Below are 21,945 nucleotides of genomic sequence, written 5' to 3' on the forward strand. Positions count from 1 at the left end.
CTGAGGGATGGGATGGCTGGACCTAAGAGGATAGCTTTCTATGACATCATCAGGCACTGCTGCTGGGGCTTTCCCGCCTTAGGGCCTATATTAGAGAGAGCATGCCCGCGCCTATAGGCACATGCAGTAGCGGCAGCATTCCAGCTGCAGAAGATGCAGGCTTGGCGTTGGGCGGGTAAGCGGCTCCTGGGGTGAGTGCAGTTGGTCACACAGCTTTCCTACCAGACAGCCCCCTACCAGACTAGGCTCTGGACTCAAATCTATAAGCATGGGAACACATGTCATTGCCTTATCCTTCTCTGTCACTGGGGTATATCTGGGCTCCTATCCATCTACCTATATACTCTTAAAGTTTTGTTCCAGTTCCCTAGAGGATCCAGTTAAAGGACAAGCTTTAAACAGACTCCTGACTAGTTTTGGCATTCCCGGCTGGTATAAAGTAAAGAACTCAGACGTTGGGTATTTCTGGCCTTATGGGGTTCTCTTTTATTAATTCATGGCAGAAGTCACAGTTCAAGCAGTCTTGCTTGGTTTACATCAGTGCAAACAAAATATATTCCAAACATTATTTCAGAGCTGATCTATGTGAAAGAGCAGATAGCATCCCCAATCAATACATAATAAAACAGCTTTCCACATGGCATCTGTGTTCCACTGCTGGAAAACCAAAATAGAAGGAAAAAAGAAAACACCAGTTTTCTTCAGGCAGTGCTAGCTCCAGCTTTTAAGATTCAAACAAATAAGTCTCTAATCAATTTAGGGAGCAGAGCTGGATTTTCATAAAAGTAGGATTCAGCCTTCAGGTAAACTTCTACATCAGTGTATGGCGGTGAAAAATATCCAAAAATACAGCTGGTATTTAGGTCCTAACAGTTTTCACTTTCCTAACAGACCCCTATTTAGTTGCAATTAGGATTTATCTGTCCCATTTTTTAAATTGGTGGTGGATGGGGGGGGGGGGGGGGGGGCAGGGGGCAGGGAACCCAGCCTTTAAACAATATAACACGCCATTCTCTGGGGATTTACTTATTTAGGATCAAAACAGTTGATGTTTTCCTGCCCTGCCAGTTTTCTTTGCCAGTTTCCCACAGACCCTTAAACACTCTCCCCATTCTTACAGCCCAAATTTCTCCAAGTTTGGTCAAGCTTGAAGGAAAAGTTCCATTATAAAAGCAAGCAACTTAGTTCTAGCTCTGGGTTGCCTGTGGACCAGGGCGCTAACTCTTCATCAGAAGCTTCCTCCCTTGTGCAGAATCAGGAAGCTGGGCTCTGCTTGGCTTCTTCTCTCTCCCCTTCCTACCCTACAAAAAGGCTGCCTCCTTTATTTCACCTACCAGCCAATTGCTGCCAGAGCGGGTCACTCCACCCTGTCCCCAACGGCTCCCTAATCAAATCTTCCTGAACGCTGACCGCTAGGACTTCTGAAAAGTCTAGTTCCTCAGGGCAGCCATTTTACTGGATACTGTTTTTAACCCAAACAGCCCCTAATCAAAGGGGAATTTAAAGATTCACTCACTTTTAAATGCAGGGACTAGAAAGACTCTTCCTGATTTATCACATGAGCACAAAGGAAAAAGATGGTGGGTTATACGCCAAGTCATGCTCATCTATGATCTGCTACATATAGTGCTGAGAAAAAGTTTATGATCCCCAAGAATAATAATGAGAATTATAAGTTCTTACCATGATATCCATTTTTTTTTTAACTGAAATAAAAGTTATAAATTAAACAAAACTGTGTTTCTTGAGACACAGTAATGTCCAAGTAGGAACAATAACACTAATTTAGAACCAGTGTATATGAAAAGAATAAGTGAGCCCCTAGTTTCCTTATCATAATTAATTAGCTAATTAGAAACAGGTGCTAAAATTAGGTAACTATCCTGCAGAATAAATCTGCACGACCGAGTTTGGGCATCCTGTCCTATATAAAGATCTGAAAGTTTTAGAGTTTGGTCTTTACCATACAAGTTAGTAGAAACTCATATCATGATTAGAAGAATGTCAAAGGATTTACAAAGAAGAATAATTGATGCTCATTTGTCTGGACAGGGGTTACAAGATCATTTCTAAACATTTGGGGCTTCTTCCAGACAGTTTACAAATCGACAAGGCTACAGTGACTCTACCTAGGATCATCCCAAAAATCAAACCTGAAAAGCATCTACGTAGTCACAAAGAACCCCAGGCCAACATCTAAAGATATGCAGATCTCTCATGCTATGGCTAATGTGAGAGTTCATGAGTCAACTATCAGGAAAAACTGAATGGTAATGATGTTCATGGAAGGATAGCTGGGTAAAAGCTATTACTTTCTAAAAAGAACATTTCTGCCTACCTCATGTTTGGCAAAGATCATCCGGATGATCCACAGTCCTTCTGGAATGATTTTCTTTTGACAGTTGAGTCAAAAATTGAATTTTTTTTATCACAATAAATAACATTTTGTTAGGTAAAAACCAAACACTGCTTTCCAAATTAAGAACATACTCCTGACTGACAAGAATACTGTAGGGGTATCATGATGTGGGACTGATTTGCTGCATCAGGACCTGGGCAGCTTGCCATCATTGATGGAACCATGAATTCTAATTTATATTAAAAACAAAATTCTAGAAGAGAATATGAGGCCATCCATCCGTGAGTTGAAGCTGAGCTGAAAGGTGTTCATGCAGCAAGACAATGGCTCTCAGCATCCAAGTACATTTACTATAGAATAGCTGGAAAAGAAGAGATTTTGTCTTTTTATTGGCCAAATCAAAATCCTGGTTTGTACCCTATTGACATATTGTGGGAGGACTTGAAGAGAACAGTACCGTATGGAAAAATGGGCCAAAATCTTCAAGGGCGATGTGAGAGTGATCAACGGTTATAGGAAATGTTCAGATGAAGTTATTGCCTCCAGTTATTGAATGAAAGGTTCACATATTTTTTCACAAAAGGATACTTATGTTGAACCTTTTTGTTAAATAAATAATCAAAATTCATCCTTTTAGTCTGAGCTATTTATTCACTTATGTTATCTTGCTCTCTGGTCAGGGTTTAGATTAAGATGTAATCATGTCTCCAGTAAATTGTGCTAAAATACAGACCATCCTAGGGTGTTCTCAAACCTTTTCTCCACACTGTATCTCTTCAATGGAAAGACCATCTGGACAATGAAGTACAGTCCCATAAGCTATGCTTCCTGAAACTAGACTGAAGGCTTAATTTAGTAAGACTTCTCCCATTCTGTGTTTCTGAGGGGGAAAAAAAGTAGTAAATCAGACCCTAAATGAAGATTTGATGTTTAGGGGACAATAATTTCCTCAGAAAGTTGTTTTTTTAATCCAAATCACTGTGAATTGAAACATTGTTACTTAAAATTTGTATAGTTCTAGGGCCAACCCCATGGCTCAGTGGCAGAATTGTGCCCTACCTTGCAGAGGGACTCAAATTCAATTTGTGGCTCAGTTATTCCCTTCTCTGGGTTGTCTGGGACTAGATATGCTATGGAATCAGCATTCACGACATCTGAGGAGAAGGGAATATAACCATTGCACAACAGTGACACCTAGTGATCAGATTTAGGGTGCAATATTGCAAGGGTTTCACAATGAGCCCTGGAGCACGGGCCCCAGCCAAGGACTGCACTGCAGTGAACAGACTAAAGTAAGTGAAGGCGGCATGTAAAATAGGAGGAAAAGAAATCCCGGGGTAGCTGCAAATGAAGGCTCATGGCTCTAGATCATAGCCGAATGAGTTGGGAAGTCCAAAGGAGCAGGAGAAAACTGACGGATCAAAACAAAAGTGATGTGGTTCCAAATATTCACTCCAATTTAAGAGGAATGCTGGGTAAGACATCCCCTTAAAGGAACAGATATTTCTACTATTTCAAAAACATTAATTTTGTCTATTTTCAACAAATTAACTTATGGTAGGATGTCTTATTGTTCCTGTATGACTCATGGGCAAAAGAAGTTAACCAGATCACATTGGAATCCAGATCACATTGGAATGGCAATTTAGTATAACTATTCCTATTATTTCTCTTTAAACAATTTGCACAATAAGGCATCCTGACGTTATATTTTCCAAAACTAGATAAAACCAGGGTTTAAAAAAAAAAAAAAAGACAACAGAATTAACCCTTGCAAAGCTTTTTTTTTTCTTTTTAATCCCCATGAAATTGGAAAATCATTAAGTCCAGTTCCAAAGGAATAATAGGTAAGAAAACATTGGCAAGGAAACACTGCTTCATCTGTTTCTGAAATATGCATTTTATGTCATTTAAGAAAATATGGATTAGGCTTGGAAATATTGTAGAGACATTGAAGAGGTGGGAAGCAGACTGAATGAAGGCTGTCTGTTGTTTACTGCCTGATTCTCCTACAAAATTAGTGACTGTGTAATATAACATCCTGTCACAAGTTTTACTTTCTGAAACTAGCCAAAATAAAGGGTTCCAGAGCACATGACAATTTTTGCTTCTGCATGAGGTTTGCATACAATGGAGGTAGTGCAACCAGATCTATCTCATGCATATTCATTGTGGATATCCTGAATACCTGGCCTATTTGTGGCTCTTAAGGACCAGAACTGGCCACCTTGGCATAGGTTTTCAAGATTTAACTGGAAAAAGTCAATCTTTCTTTGGTCATAGAAGTTACAACACTTTCACAGTACATCAAAGGAGTTGATACATCGGCAAATTCAAAGCACAGATAAGAACATGAAAACATAAGATTTGCCATACTGGGAGAGTCCAAAGGTCCATCAAACCCAGGTTCCTTTCTCCAACAGGTCACAAGTACCTTGCAGGCTCCTAAAAGGTCAATACTTTACATGCTGCTTATCCCAGGGATAAGCAATAGATTTCCCCAAGTCTAACTTAGTAACTATTTATGGAATTTTCTTCCAGGACCTTGTCTAAACCTTTTTCAAACCCATCTGCACTAACATCTTCCACCACATCCTCCAGCAATGAATTCTAGAGTTTAATTATGCATTGAGTAAAAGAAATATTTTCTACTCTTTGTCTTAAATGTATCACCTAGTAACTTCATTGAATGCACTTTTTGAAAGAGTAAACAACCAATTTGTGTTTACCCATTCCACTCCACTCATTTTATAGACCTCTATCATATCTCCCCTGAGCTGTCTCTACTCCAAACTTAAGAGCCCTAACTTCTTTAGCCTTTCCTCAAAGGGGAATCATTCCATCCCCTTTACCATTTTGGTCACCCTTTTCTGTATCCTTTACAATTCTGCTATATCTTTTTTTTAGATGTGGTGACCAGTACTGCACACAATACTCAAGGTGTGGTCCCACTGTGGAGTGATACAGAGATATTATGATAGTCTCCATTTTATTCTCCATTCGTTCCTAATAATTCTTAGCATTCTATTTGCTTTCCTAGCTGCCACCCGTCTCTGAGCAGAGGATTTCAACAATAATAACTCCGTGCACTTATCAAAATGTAAGTGTACAAATAACTGGAAAAAGTAGTCAACTGTACACATATATTTGCTTTACAAACAAAAGAGAGAAATTATATTTGCTTCCAGGTGTTCTTCTGAAACACTGCATAGTAGAAAGAGGGTATAGTTTTCTTTTAAAATACTGTAAAGTTATCGCCAGTAAATTTCAAAAATCTTTTTGTTCAAGATTGACTGTGAGGTCACAGATTACATCATACATGCTACATAAGCCAATCAGATAATTTCATTTCACATGAGGTAATTTTTAATACTGTTCTAATCATGGCTTCTGCACATGAATTCCAGGAGGTTTGCTTGGAAGTTACTTACATAATTACAACTAGCATGAAAATGATTAACAGATTCAATGTTGGTAATTCTACTTGCTGTGTTTGCTTTTCGAATACTGAAAAGTAGCAAATGTATCAGATGCTGAAATGTGGAAACACATGAAATGAAGAAAGTAACAACCGTAATCTTCAATTTCCCAGCTTTCATCAACTTATGTTACCAGATGGCAGTTTTTGTTTAGTTTTAATTATAGAAAACAGAAGAAACTCACAAAGGATATCCTGCAAATTATAATAGTACAGCAGGTCTGTATACTATTGGGACTTCTCAGAAAACAGTCTTTAAAAGATTGATTTTTGGCAGGATTCAGAAATAGCTGTACACATCCTGTGGTTTACCAAGAAATTGCATAAATCCTGCGGTTTGACAATGATCTAATGTAGTATTTTCCAAACCCAGTCCTTAAGAATGGGGAAACCATAATATGGCAATCAGTTTGGTTACGAAAGCTAAAGCAAGTTTATACAAATGCATATCATGAATATTCAGTGTGCATATCCAGAAAAAGCTCCCACGATGGTAAGTGCATGCCTGATGTCCATTTGGCTATACATGAGCCAACTGAGAACAAAATCAATTGTAAAGGGGCATATGTGCAAGGAAGCTGGACCAATTTAAGAATGTTTTCCTGATGAATCTCACTAGACAACGTTAAGGGAAAGTTAGGAATTGGGCTGCCTCACTGGGTGGGTTTTATTTTCCATAGCATAAAAACTCAAAGGAAGGAGGAACATGAGATTCGGGCTTAAGCATGCCTGAGGAGACACTGAGTAAACCCTATAGAAGCAGTAGTCCTGACTCCGGACAGGCAGATCACAGGACTCTTATGCCCCTGAGCTGAGAATTACTACTGCTAGCTTGGTCACCGGCAGAGGTTTTGCAGAGAGACAATTATCAGCGATTCTTATACAGAGCTTTTCTTTCTTTTCTTTCACTGGTTTTCATAGGGAATGGTCCCCTGAATACCTGTGGAGCTAAACCCTTTTCATAGATCCAGTCAACATTTGGCCCTTTTCTGAGGAAAAAAAAAGCCTCTACACAACCCCAGCTCAGAGAAAGCCAGCTGGCCCATTATCACATCAGTGTCTTATGAAAGGAGATCATAGAATTATTGGAAGGGCCGGGTAACTTTCACAATTAGTGGCCTTCTCTGAGATATTGTCTATGGAATAGCAATAGGGAAGATAGGATACAAATAACAAGAAAAATTGAAAGTACCACAAAACTATATAAAAAATGAGTTCTATAGTGCAACTCAATGCATAAATCCAAACATTAAGCAATAAAATAATGTGGTAGAATCTATTTTATAAGGGATTTTCATATATGTATAAAAACATAATTCATAGTAACTACAATGTCCAAGCTATATAATCAGATTTATGCAAGTGTCAGAGAATTATTGTTCAAATTTTGTGCAAACAGTAAACAAAGTCAATAGAACAAGTGAATACATAAAATTAGCACAATAATTTAAATCCCAGAATAAATAGTTTCTTTTTCTTATACCTATAGCAGAATGGACATACCAGATAAAGTTGAAAAAAGAAAAGGAGTGACCTAAGAATGTTTAAGGAGTGCTTGAGAGTTTAGAAACTAAGATTTATTTCAAGGAAGCACAGTAATGCAGTTAGGGTGAAGAAATTCAGGGGAATTGTTTATGATTAGGGGTGAAGCACTGGTAAGCAGCAAATAGGAGTGTGAAATGTAATACAGAAAACTCCTTCAGACCTTCTTAAAGGTCTGGGCACAACTCTCTCACCTGGTCCTCCTTAAAATACAAACCTACAGGGAATCCTGGGTGAAGGGAGGAGTTCCTCATCAGAGTTTAAGAACTCAGGTCCTAGAAGGTTTAGAAAGGCCCCAGGGAGCAGGCAGAGATCCACCCGGTGCTAAAACCTGCTACATTTTAAGATTGTGAGTTACCTGAAGTTAAGATGAGCTATACTGTTGTTTGTTTTTGGTTTGTTTACTGTAAATAAATTGCACATAAAAGAAACAGCCAGAGTCTGTCTCCTTATTCTTTCTGGCTATTTCCAAGCCACTATTACCCACGTTACCACATAAGGGGTCAGGAGTGGGATATCTTGCCCACTCGGGAAGCACAGGCAAGATCCCATAGCAGCAGCAGTATAAAAAAGAAACCCTACAGTTTTTTTTTTTCTATTTTTCCTGGGGCCTCACAGTTCAACTCACCTAGCCTTCACACAACAGACCAAGAAGGCTAGCCGTGTCTGTATAGTCAGGGGTCATGCAGTGAATAAGGGCCAATCAGGCCAGAAGGTTTTTTTTCCCCTCTCCTTTCCTTGGAGAGTGAACCAGTTTGGGAGGCAGCCTTGAAAAAAGCAATGGAGCAAGTGCTTGAGATTCTTACCACAGGGCAGCAGCAACTGCAGAATGCCTACAAACCCAAATTGATCAGTAGCAAGCATTGTGAAAGCAGGTGATGCAGCAGGATAAGATGTTAACCCAAATAGCACAAGCTGTGCAAACCATGGTAAACAGGCCAACTCCCATGTCACTGACACTACTTAAGATGATACCAGGAGAAGCCACCGATGGTTTCCTAACAAACTTTAAGAGTACAGCATGACTAGCAGGCTGGCCAGAGGATAGGTGGGCTACCTATCTGGGGAATCTACTCACCGAGAGTAGTCAAGATGCCTTCCAAACTGCCAATTCGGAAGGGAGGGCCACATACCAAGAAGTCAAAGCTGCCATTCTAGATTGAGTAGGACTTAGCCTGAAGCCTACCGACAGCAGTTTCCTTGGGGAATTCATCAGACTGGTAAAAACCCCAGGAACCTGTTCCGCAGACTCAAGGATGTCACTTAAAAATGGCTACACACAGAAGTGAAGAGTGGAGTGGGGGTAGCCATAGTGGTTCCTAGAGAGCCTGCAATGGCTTATGCGACAGTCGGTTTGTCAACACCCGAACCTTACGCTGAAAAAGGCAGTGGAAGTAGCAGAGATCTATTACCAGGCCCAGACCATGCCCAAGTCATCAAGGTACCCTGAGAGGCTACTCGACTCCGTTAGAGGATGATAGAGTCCTATGAGCTAGAGGCCCCAAAAACCAGTATTGCAGACCCAGCTGGATTTTACACCTCAAATGGAAACCTCACCCAGGCCATCTTGCCAGAGACTGTCCCCACAGGGAAGATGAACATGCCTGTCCCATAGGTAAGTTGAACATGCTATAGCCCCATACATTTCTAATTTTGTGGATATCCCAAGCACTGGTGGACTCTGTGAGTGTGAAAACACTCATCCAAAGAGAGTTATTGAAGGGAGTCAAGTTGACTACAATAGAGTAGTTACTCTGGCATGCATCCACAGGGACTAATGGCAGTATCCAACAAGCCAGGTACAACTACAGACCCCAATCAGCCAAGACCAAATTGAGGTGGATTTCTTCTTTGGTTATCCTACCCCATGATGATTGGCTGGGACTGTCTAAACTTCAATAGCCTATGGAACCAGCTCACAATGGGCTTGTCTAGCCATAGCAACGAAGAACTGGAGTTTCCAGAACTCTTTCCTTTGGTGTATCCAGATCTGTATAATAAAGACTCTAAGACTCCTAAATCCTGGAGACAATGCCGACAGGACAAATAAAGTTAAGCTGCTAATTTATAGGCAGCTGAGGAGACAGGGTCAGAGTCAGAGGAAGAACAGAAACCTACCCAGAATATCTTACCTGGCCCCTTTGAGTGGCAAATGAGGGGGTGACCTGAGTAGTTTCAGGTGATCCCAGAGGGAGGATGAGTCCTTTAAATGGGCCCAGGAGCATATGCAGAGGGTAGATGGAAAGCTAGTCCCTGGGGCACAGATTACAGAGGCTAATCCTCCTTATTTTGTGATGAAAGGGGACCTACTTTAATGAGTCATGAAGGGAAATGTGGAAGGGGAATTGATTGAACAACTTCTAGTTCCAAAACGTATTGTCAGAAGGTCATACAAGTAGCCAATAGCTATCTTCTAAGGGGTCACCTGGGGGGAGGAAAAGTCATGGGAGAAAATATTAGCACAGTTCTATTGGCTGGGCCTACGTAAACAAATTCACTTGTATTGGTGGTCCTTCCCTACCTTCTTATTCACAAAGCCTGCCAGCTTACAGGTGGTACCTCTCATCCCCAAGCCCATAATAGAAACACCTTTTGAAAGAGTGGGCATGGACCTTGTTGGGCCACTTGAGAGATCTACTTGAGGAAATAAGTACATCCTCATTTCTTCTGGACTATGCAACAAGATATCCATAGGAAGTGCTGCTATGGAATATGAAGACCCCCGATGGTGGTGACCATCCTAATGAAGGTTTTCTCACTATTTGGGCTAGCCATGGAGATCCTAATGGATCAGGAAATCTCATTTGTATCCAAGGTAATGAAACAGCTCTGTACATTGCTCAAGGTAAAAACACTGCATACCTTGGTATATCACCCACAGACTGATGAGGATTTCAATCAGATACTCAAACAAATGTTGAGGAAATTAGTGGATGAAGATGGTAAGAATTGGGATATATTGCTGCCCTATGTGCTGTTGGTAGTCCATGAACTGCCACAGAGCTCAGTGGAATTTTCCCCTTTTGAGTTGCTGTATGGGAAAAGACTGAGAGGAATCTTGGACTTAACCGCAAGATTTGGGAAGACAAAAGGAACCCCTGTCAGAACCTTACTGACTATGTTCTCCGAAGGCAAGATCACCTAAAGAAGACTGGAGAGGTGGCCTGCCTATGCCTAGAGAAGGCTCAGGCTACCCAAGTCAGAGAATACAATTGCCCCACAGTCCAAGAGCATTCCAGCTGGGGGAATGCATCCTTGTCCTACTGCCATCTTCTGAAAGCAAGTTGTTAGCCCATTGGCAAGGACCCTATGATGTTTTGGAGAAAACAGGGCCTGTGGATTACAAAATATCCCAGGTTATATAACAAAAATAACCTCTATCAAGTCAACCTTATGAAGAAGTGGGTTGTACAGGAGTGCAGAGTGGTACAAGAAGGAGAGTTTAACCCAGAGGTCAGACCTGAAGTGGAACAAGCCAAGTGCCTTTTGGAAATCAGCTGTCCAATGCACAGACAGCTGACCTAAGGCAGCTGGTAGAGAAAACCAAAGAGATTTTTTTTCAAATCTTCCCAGTTTACCCACCTAGTGTAGCATGACATCATTACATTTCCTGGAGTAATGGTATGGCAATGACCCTATCAGATTCTCTTGGCCAGGTACTGCATCATTGAGACTGAAGAAAAGGTGATGCTCCAGCTTGGGATTAAAGAGGATTCTAACAGTGAATGGTCCTCATCCATATTGTTGGTGCTGAAGCCAGCTGTGATCATAAGGTTCTGCATTGATTTTAAAAAGGTCAAAGGGTCTCAAAACTCGACACATGCCGGATATCATGAGTGAATGAACTGACTGAGCACTGGGATAAGCCCAGTTCATCTCCATCCTGGACCTTACAAAAGGGTATTGGCAGGAGCTTCTGATGCCAACAGTGAAGGAGAAGACTGTGTTCTCAACACCAGGTGGCCTTTTCCAGTTCACCATCTTACCACTTGGACTCCACAGTGCCCCTGCAACATTTCAATGGTTGTTCAACCTCCTGCTCTGCCCACATCATGGGTACACAGCCTCCTACTTGGATGACATTGTGGGTGTACAGCCGAGATTGGAAGACACATCTAACCCAACTCCAGGCCATGCTAACCATTCTGAGGAAAGCAAGACTAATGGCTAACCTTGAGAAATGTTTGCTGGGAGGACAAGATGTCCAGTATCTTGGTTACAGTTTAAGAAAGGGCAAGGTCCATTAGCAGATCGGGAAGATCAAGAAAAACACCTGGGTGAAGTCCAGCAAATAGAAGCGAAAGTGAGAGCATTCCTAGGCCTCATGGGGTAGTACAGAAGGTTTATCTTTATTTACTCAGAAAAGGCGGAGCCTCTCATGATGCTGTTGTTGAAGAAATCACCAGAGAAGGTCCAGTGGTCAGCTAAAACAGAGAAGGCCTTCCGGGCTCTGAAAGAGGCGATATGCTACAAACTGGTCCTGATAAGACAAGACTTCACCGAACCCATCACGGTGCAGAACAATTCCTCAGAAATAGGATTGGGAGCAGTCTTAGTCCAGGAAAAGGATGGCCAAGAACATTCTGTGGCTTACATTAGCTAGAAGCTGATGCCATGAAAGAGACATTGGCAGTCAACTGGGCTTTAGAGGCCTTACACTATTACCTGCTGGGATAGCAGTTCTCACTCATAATGGACCACCAACTGTTCCTATGGATGAAAAGAAACAAAGAGTCCAATGCGAGGGTGATGAGAATGTCCCTGGCCCTACAGCCCTTCAACTATAAATTACTACATAGGGAAGGCAGGGAAAAGACCAATGCAGACTTCCTGTCTAGAGAGATATCCCTAGTACAGGAAAGTGCTTATCCCAATAAGGTTGAGCTTGGGGGAGGGTATGTGAGGTAGTATACAGAAAACTCCCTCAGACTACTTTAAAGGTCCAGATACAACTGTCTCACCTGGTCCTCCTTAAATTACAAACCTACATGGAATTTTGGGTGAAGGGAGGAGCTGCATTGTAGTTTGTTTTTGTTTGTTCACTGTAAATAAATTGCACAAAAGGGAAACAACCAGAGTCTGCCTGCTTCTTCTTTCTGGCAGTTTCCAAGCTGCTATTGTCCAAGTTACCACTAGGAGAAACAGGAGAAGAGATCTCAGGGTGAACATGTCTGATGATCTTGATGTTGCCAAAGATCATGGCAAGCCAGAGAAATGCTAGGATGCATAAGGAGAGTTATGACCAAAGGAAATGAGGTGATAATCCCTCTGTACAAATCATTGGTGTCTTGTTCTGCAAGCTGCATCTCCACCAGGTAACAGACAAAGCATAGATAGTTCACAGGAAGACACCAAAATGGTGCAGCATGTACACTATAGATCCTATGAGGAGAAAGTTAAGGACCTATACATGTATACTGTAAAGAAGGGGTGGCCACCTCCAATCTTCAAAAGCCACAAACAAATGTGGTTTTTCAGGATATCCACAATGAATATCCATGAGATATATTTGCCTGCTTTCTCTCCATCGTATGCAAATCTATCTTATGCATATTCATTAGGGGCATTTTGAAAACCAGGCTGGCCAGGTGGTGCCCGAGGACCAATTTGAGAACCACTGCTTTACTTAAAGAGTAGTGGATATATGAAACAGCCAGCTAATGAAGGCAAAAACAATAGTGGAATTCATGAAAGGATGAATAAAGTACAAAGAATCTGTAGAGAAATAGGGGATAAGCCAGAGACTGGGGGGGGGGGGGGGGGGGGGGGGGGCAGAACTATAATATTGCAACAGTAGCAGAGAAAGGACAGACTAGATGGGCCTTGTGTTGGTTATGTAACATTATGCTTCAGACACGCTGGGGGTCCTTGGGGACCAGAAATGGGATTCATGATTCTAATGCATACAATAAAAATAAACGTTTACATTTTTTTTCATCATTTATTTGGCTTCATTGTCAATGTAATTATGATTACATTTTAATGGGGGAAAAAATGGGCCATTCCAGCATATGGCTTGTTCAAGATTTGTAATTTGCATTTGCATGACCATTTATGACAGAACAATCACGACCGGAGGATACGGAATATAAGAATGTATAGGTAAATAAATAAAATGAGTGTAGTTTCATAACCATGCGGGTAGGCGTAAAGGCTTTGTGTAACTTTTATATACTTTACCCCACATTTTCAAAGCGAACTTATGCTCATAAATTCTCTTCAAAAATTCCCTCTATTGAGGGTATAAATTGTGCAGGTTAACTTACAAAACACACGCCAACCCTGCCCCCAGAACACTTCTCCCCCAGTGTTTTATGCACATACATGACTGAAAAGTCACCCTTTGATGTATATTGGTAGGAGACACAAATGTGAATAAAGCAGATTTTAAGATGCTGCTCTGCAATTAATTTAAATATGTGTGCAGCCTAAAAGAGTAGTGTAATAATATTTCCACGATCTTAACATATTTTTTTCCAAATGAAATACCTAGATATACCACTTCATACGTTTCATTAGAAGAAAGAAACATTAATGTGTATTCTATCTGTCACAGTTTTGCTTGCTGTGCAGTCTTCCCATGTTGAGGTTTAGCCTGCTGTGTAGTCTTCCCTCCATCAAGAGTCCTCAGCGAGCCTTGCTCACTACCTTGCCAGTTACCTCCTCACTGATCCTACTATGCCCAAGCCTCAGCCCTACTCAGTGCCTTAGTGCCTCTTCATTGAGTCACCTTGGCTTTCTGACATGACCACTTCTACCTTGCTATCCTTGCCTAATCTTGTGGCTTCCAGACCTTCTGCCTTGCCTAGCCTTGTGGTTTCTGGAGCCTTCTGTCTTCCCCAACCCTGTGGCCTCCAGGCCTTCTGCCTTGCCTAGAGGCCTCTGACCCTCATACCTAGTTGCCTACATGCCCTCTGCCTTGCAGCCTCTGGGCCCTCTATGTGTTCTCTTCTGTCTTGCCCTTGCCCTATCTTGTGCCCTGTTGGGCTTTCTTGTTCCGTTACTTCTCTAGTCCATCCTCTCCTTGTCTAGTCCTGTTCAGTCCTTGTCCTACCTAGTCCAGTTCAGGCCCTTGTCTATTCAGACTTGCCCTTGTCTTTTGCCTCAGATCCAGCCCCAGCTTGTACTCTGTATCCAGCCTTCAGCCAGTACTTGTATTCAGCTCTGATCCTGTGCCTGTCCCCAGCTTCCAGTCTATGCCTGACTTCAGCTTCTAGTCTGCCTTGCCTTGTCCAGTTTGCCATGTCTTGTCCAGCCAGCCTTGCCTCATCCAGCCTGTGCTGCCTTGTCCAGCCTATGCCTGACCTCAGCTCCCAGCCTGTACTCAGCTCCCAATCTATGCCCTGATGTTCCAGAGAAGACAAGTCCTTCCTGCCTCCAGAACCCAAGTGCTCAACTTACAGGGGGAGGGGGTCGCTTAGGCAGAAGACCAGCTCCAGTCCTATCCTACTGCCTGGTACTGCCTCTGTGAGGGTGCTCCCTGACTCCAGCCTGCTCTTTCATGACACTACCCTATGACAAGAATATCCTGATAAAGCTTCTATCTCTACGAATGTCATAGTGTAGTTGTAGGGGATGGTTTAATATGTAACTGACTGGCATATCAGAAGAAGCCAGTGGCTATCTTTAGCACACTCTGCTATTTTAGCTGTTTGGTGATTCACGCACAACTAAGGTGTTTAGCGCTGTGCATGACAAAGTCACAGAACTGAGAATTTCACTCAATATAGATAGTGTACAATGGTGCACTCTTCAAAGCACAACTAAAAAAACATCCTAAATGGTGTGTATCAGTCTTTTGTTATAAAGAGATAGGGATGGCAGTAATCAATGCAAGGTATTCATGGTTCTCATGCATTTCTTGTTCTGGAATTGTTTACAATATAATCAAAGCAGCTTTGTGTCAAATAACTTGTACAAATATCTTTACTTCATATTATTACATAAGAATAGAAGAATGGAATCAGATTCATGCTAAGCAATTTTCATATCTTTGTATTAGTCCCATATTGCATTTTGTTTCCTTAGTGATACTCACTAAGATTTGAATTATAAAAATTGCTGAAATGGCAAAGTAGAAAGAAGGAAATGAGTCATATAAAACAATCTTATTAAATCTTTTTTCAGTGTGTATATGCTGTATACACAAAAAAAACACATTTGGAACTCTTTCGATAGTTATACTTTTTTTTTTTTTAACAAGGCATAATACAACACACATTACATTCTTACCTGAAGATAATGGCATGGCCTCAAAGAAGGTTTCATTTCCTGATGTACCAAAGGCTTATCCAGGTTAAGTGATGACTTGCGATAGGCTTCTTTTGCCTGGCTTACCGTAAGTGTAGACCAGGAACTCCTTTTCATGTATTTACCTTCAGGGGTCATTGAAAGCCCTTCACAAGCTGAACATTTCACATCATTGTTACTTTTGGAAGTCTTTAGAGACAGATCTCCAAAGTGTCCCTGAAGAGCTTCAGGATAGCAGTGGGAAATGTGATCTACATGATGCCTGTTCATTACACTAGGCGTTCGATAAGTGCTATCACTGTCCAAATTATCATCAGAGCTCCACCAACCAGTCATCCCAGTTTTATGCTTATTGTCTGGTTTCCGTTCCTTACTTTTACTCCTTTTGCTATGTTTGGAATGATGACCATGATGGTGATCATCCCCTCGACTGTCTCCCTTAGTACCATTGACATTGCTCTTAGATGAGCCTTCCAAGGAATGAGACTTGGTAAAAAGTTTCTGGACAGAATGAACAAGATGACGTATTCTCCCTGGGCTCTCATTGCGCTGTTCTGTTGATGTAGAGGTCCTCTGATATTGTAATGTGTGAAATCCATCTCTATGCAAGGGAAGTTGCTTCTCAAATTGATCTAAAAGATTTGCAGGAATTCGATTTATCTTACTGCTAGTATGTGACACAGCACAGTCATCTCTTGTGTCATAATGCGTACTGTAGTGCATCCTGGGAAAAGTGCTACTTGACATGTGATCGCTCATCATCACGGGCATCATCATGCATTCTGAATGAATGGAGCTCCGAGGAGAGCACCGATGGTGGTCCATTTGGCAGCTCTCAGTTGGACTGAGTAAATATGATTGCCTAGGTTCCTGTCCATGATGAATATGGTCATGAGTATGTTCACAATCCTCAGAGGATGCTAAGCCACAAGTATGACCCGAGCATAGCTGTGGTTGATTGCGACTACCAGATAATCCTTTCATGTTCCTTAAGGCAGGAGAGTATCTTTCTTCATTGAAATGCTGGGAAGGTGACCATGAGTACTGCTGGTCTGTTAAAAGAAAAATCAGATGTCACTAAACAGTTAAGAATAACAAATTTTAGAAAAGGCAGTACACTATAAAAAAGAACTCTGGACACATAGGCCGAAATTTTCCATTCTCGCAGAGAATGGTGAATCCCGGTGGTAATGGGGGGCGGGGGGGCAGGCCTGCAAAAGCCGGCAGCGATTGCACCACCGTGGTGTTATCGCTGCCGTCTTTCACACCCAATAGCTCCACCGTGAAAGGTGGTGCTATTGGGCGTGCTACTGGCGGCGATAACGTGTCTTACCTTATCGCCGCCAGCGAAGATAGCACCAAGTCCGCCTCCTCGCCACCCCGACTCCACCCTGACTCTGACCGACTCCGCCCCCGGCAAGCTATCGCACGCGAAAAGGGACTTTTCACGTGCAAAAAGTCCCTTTTCGCGTGCAATAGCCTTAGAAAATAACCCCCATAGTGGCAGATAAATTGCTGATTTTCTTTTTCAATCATTATTTATGAGGGCAACTAGCGTCAAGAGAATGAATATGAATCAAATAGTTTGTTAACTGCTACCAACATTTACTACAAAAGAATGACCTAAATATATATAAACTCATTCTTTAAAGGTTCAAACAATAATTATAAACATCTAAAAATGTATCTGTAACAATCTAATATGGAGCTGTGGATGGCTTTATACAATTAACTTAATGTAAATCTATTATTAAGGTTAAACATAAAACATAAGCAAACACATTTGATCAGTAAGACAGATGTGGAAAATTGTTTCATTTTTTTCATATCTACATGACCTGCTCTTGATTATCATTATCATGAACCACATTATCCAACTTATGCAGGTAACTTTAAAATTAGCAACAATGTCTAATCCTTTTCTCTTGTTAATTTAGCTCATTAGCTACTGTAGACAACTTATTCTCTTATGGCTTGCATAAGCATCAGGGACAATTCTCACATTTATTCAGTGACAGCCTATTAAACATAGAAACATTGGATATGACAGATAAAGATCATAAGGCTCATCTAGTCTGCCTATTTATCCTTCCTGCTGCAATATTCCAAATCTATCTTCATTTTCTTGTAATTAAGAATCTTCTGTGTTTATCCCATTCCTTCTTGAATTATGATACAGTTTTTGCTCCTACCATCTCCCCTGGAAGCCCATACCATTTATCTACTACGCTTTCTATATGACAGAATTTCCTTATGTATACTGTATTTTCACTAAAATAACCATCAGAGCAGTTTACAACATTAATAACATATATGATGTACAAAGACAAATATAAATTATAGCTAATTATGTAAACCAAGTAATATAAGAATCTCACACACAAACATAGTTAAATAAAATATTTTAAACAAAAACTTCCCATCTGGAGCCTCATATTTTAATGTTGTATTCAATAATTACTTTTTCATTGAAAAATGCTTGCTTCTTGTGCATTGTTTATACCTTTGTGGTAGGTGAATGTCACTATCATATGCCCTCTCACTAAAGCACACATGTTTGGATCTTAATATCATTTCATAGGACTCATGAACCAGGCCCTGCACCATTTTGGCAGCCTTCACTGGGCTTCCTCTCCTGCACCTGACTGACACCGATTAATCCAAACCTCGATTTTCTGCACTGCTCCACAGAGCACACTGCAACCAGAGCCACAGGGTCAGTCTAAATGAAAACCTTGTCACACAATGCTCTGTTACTATTAATATCTGAGATTCCTTTACAACTTTCCATGTACCAAGAAACACAGACGACCAAGGAGACGTTTTGAATTCAGTCAGGTACAGCTGAGAAATATAATGCGTGCATAAAAAAACCTGAAAGCACTGCATAAGCTGGAGTCTTTGGGTCACACACATACTTATCTCCATTCTATTGCAGGACTACTTGTTTTACGTACGTGGAAAAGTAGCACAGCAGATCTTTATTCATGGATTCTGCTTTAATTCTCATTCCTAAGTATATATCTGAAATAACGTTTGGTTTATGCTTTCAGCACCTCTTTCCTCCACTTTCATACACTAAAGGATAGAAGAATGCACAAGGTCAGGTTCTGAGTTTTCTAGGGTTTTAAATGAGTTGGCTTGCGGGTTCTATGTAGGGAATCTGTGGTTGTACTAGTTTAATTGATATTGGTTTCATTAATAGAGACGGGCCTTTTTAAAAAAAAAATTTTGAGAAATTTGGAACCCACTACAACTTTATGAAGAAAACAAATAAAACATTTTGGTGTTGGAGTTTTGTTTTCTCCTGTGGAAGGTATGAAGAAAAGCATGTGTCACACCTCCTCCCCCGTGGGCTGAATGTGGACTTCCTCTTCTCAGGCTTCAGTTGCTCACACCTGGACTCCAATGAGACATTCTTCACTACAGGAATTTGTGTTCCAACAACATGAACTTTACTTACAACTCAATTTCTTTAGTGGAAATGATTTATCATAATGCACACTTTTTAAGAGATGAATCCATGCTTGCTTTTTTTTTTCCCCACAAAGTTGCATATAATAAGCACTCTCTTTTTTAGAATTCTTTGCCAAAATTTCAGACTCAAGGTTCTCCTATGGAATGGTATTAAAGTCTCTTCAAATGTGGAAGATGCCCCTTGTACACACTTTCCAATGTAATGATCTATGATGATTCTTTTATGCTTCCTTGCTGTACTGGATGGGCATATTCTCCTTTTCTCTCCTGGTCAGTACTAGATCAGTACATACTCCTCTTTAACACAGCCTAGGTGGCACTGAGTCATACTAATTGTGCAACACTGAGTGCTACTGAAAGGTTCCTAGACTCCTCACTGGCAAACCACTCAAAGAACACCAAAAGAAATGTAATCTCCAAAAACAGGAATTTCTCCTTTTTGGCAAGGGAGATGAAGACATAAAGATAAAAAAGGTGAATTTTAAAACCAGCACGCAGGCGCACATGTATGTACATATGCCAGCTTGCACAAATGGACACAGCCATTGTATAACATACGTGCATGCATGATATAAAATAAGCAGTACACATGTAAAAGTGTGCGCAATTTTATATGGATGTGCGCATGTGCACTCAAATACCGCCTCTATCGCATAAGTGGGGATTTTAGTGGATATGTGCACCAACGCAATTACCATTTTCCCCAGACCATTCCTACTTCACCCAATTAAAGGATAGAACTTCCTAAGCCACCTAGCTCATAAGCCTCCCTTTTAACATTGTAGCCCAACCCTTAAAACCTCACTAACTAGCCTTGTTTTAAATTTTGTATTAGTTGTATGCCCTCCATAGCAGAAGTAAAGATACATGAATAATGTGTGTAAATACTTAAGCACTGGTTTCATTCATATTTCCTGGAATGCACATACCCTACCCAGACCACGCCCATTCCCCACCCCTTTTTTGGAAAAATGCATTTGTACGCGTAGTGGGAGATATGCGTGTATTTGGGTAGCTTTTAAAATCCACTTGGCACGTGCTGGCCTGAGATATTCGCATATCTCCTGGTTTTTGTGTATGCAGGGCTTTTAAAATTCACCTGAAAGGCTATCATCCAGAGATGGTAAATCTTTATTACTTAATTCCTAGAGCTTAGGACAGTGAATCCAAGCTTAGGGGATAGAAAATGTCAGTATTTTTCACTTTTGAGTGATAGGGGACAATATAAGGCAAAACATTCACCAACCTCTTCCTTGCGGTCAAAAGATTTTCTAAAGGATACACTGCAAATCTGACACTGTGGGTGTCACTCCTACAAAATCTATCTGTAAACCATGGGCTGTGGGTGAAGACTTCTATCAATGCCGAAGTGTATGTTACATATGAACATAAGAAATAAATAAATGTAGTCCTGCTTGACTAGGCAGCAAGTTTTCTGATGTTATTTGTTCATATGACTCACGATTTATATATGTCCTACCTTCTAGAATAGTGACTCAAGTTTCAGAATCAACAAATTCAATTGAGCAAGTAGGGATTAAAATAAAGAATGACTTTTTTATTTGAAATAGTACTTTTTCATTAAGCACATATTACTCTATTATTTGTAATAAACTGTCAAAGCCATAAGTATATATCATTTAATTGTTCTAGTTTATAACCAATTTCATATATATATATTTTTTAGAAATTCTGTTTGATAAAGGAGAAGTCAAATAATTATGGACCATTAGCAAAAACACTGTCAGATAAGTAAATAACTAATCACGTTCTATGCACTATTCTTGTCTATTACTTTATATTATTATTCAGTTTGGTATTGTAAGAATTGATACTTCGTGACCAATTTCTTTTCATAGCATCAACCCACATATAGAGAAGTCCTATTCGAGGTAAGTATTTTGTTCTTTTTTTTTCTCTCTCTCTTTTATATGTCTTTATATTACTTTGTAACTATGAGCTCAGGCATGGCTCCTAAATCATGCACTTATCTATTTCCTTTATGCTTTTCCTTCTTTCTCTCTCTCTTTCTTTCTTCTGTTCTATAGTTCTCCTCAGTGTCAGTTCTCTCTCTTTTCCTCCTTCTTCTTCTTTTCTTTTACCGTATTTTCCAGTGTATAAGAGGCTTTTTTTTTCAGGCATTCCTGTTATTGCGTCTTATACACTGGTGCAACTAATATGCGGTGCTTTCAGTGTCAGCATGTCCCTCTCTCACACTCTCTCTCTCCTTACCAACAGAGCCTCTGTACCACTCACTCCTCCGCATGGCCTCACCAACAGCTGCTCACATACCACGCAGTCCGCAAACATTTGGCACTCACCTAGGACACCTCCTTCATGGCCTCACCAACAGCTGCTCGCACACCAAGCAGCCTGCTGTTTGGTGCTCCCCCTAGGATGCTTCCCACAGGAGCTCACCAACAGTGCTCGCATACCACACATCCTGCTAACATTTGACGCTCCCCTAGGATGCCTCCCACATATGTCCAGAATGCTTGGCACTCACCTACTACACCTCAATCTCTCACAGCCCATCGCCATGATCACCTGCGCCTTATCTAACGATGTGACTTATCTACTGAATTTTTCATGAAAAGGGCTGTTGAGAGAGGGGTGCGATCTATACAATGGTGCAACCTATACATCAGAAAACATGGTACCTACTATCCTAAGCTTTAACCAAATCATTTTAAAAACAAACTTCCTTAACCAATTTTATAATCTTCCACATACTAAATCAGTCATATTTCCTCAGTGTATGTATGTCCGAGATGAATTATTGTAATTGTATTGATACTGACTAAAGAAAACAAAATATAATTAGATGACCCTATTGTCA

At 40.7% G+C, this 21,945-nt stretch overlaps 1 protein-coding gene across 1 annotated transcript in view; it reads right to left on the reverse strand.

The window, feature by feature from the left end:
- Positions 1 to 16,628, reverse strand: part of DLGAP2 (DLG associated protein 2) — a 511,962-nt gene extending 495,334 nt beyond the window's left edge. The window contains exon 1 of the mRNA XM_029595762.1: positions 15,612 to 16,628. Within this exon, the coding sequence (XP_029451622.1) occupies positions 15,612 to 16,613 (1,002 nt within the window). The 5' untranslated portion in view covers positions 16,614 to 16,628. The remainder of the gene's footprint in view (positions 1 to 15,611) is intronic.
- Between the last annotated feature and the right edge of the window lie 5,317 nt (positions 16,629 to 21,945).

Source organism: Rhinatrema bivittatum, chromosome 3, assembly GCF_901001135.1.
Source record: "Rhinatrema bivittatum chromosome 3, aRhiBiv1.1, whole genome shotgun sequence".
In the NCBI taxonomy this organism is placed as follows: domain Eukaryota; kingdom Metazoa; phylum Chordata; class Amphibia; order Gymnophiona; family Rhinatrematidae; genus Rhinatrema; species Rhinatrema bivittatum.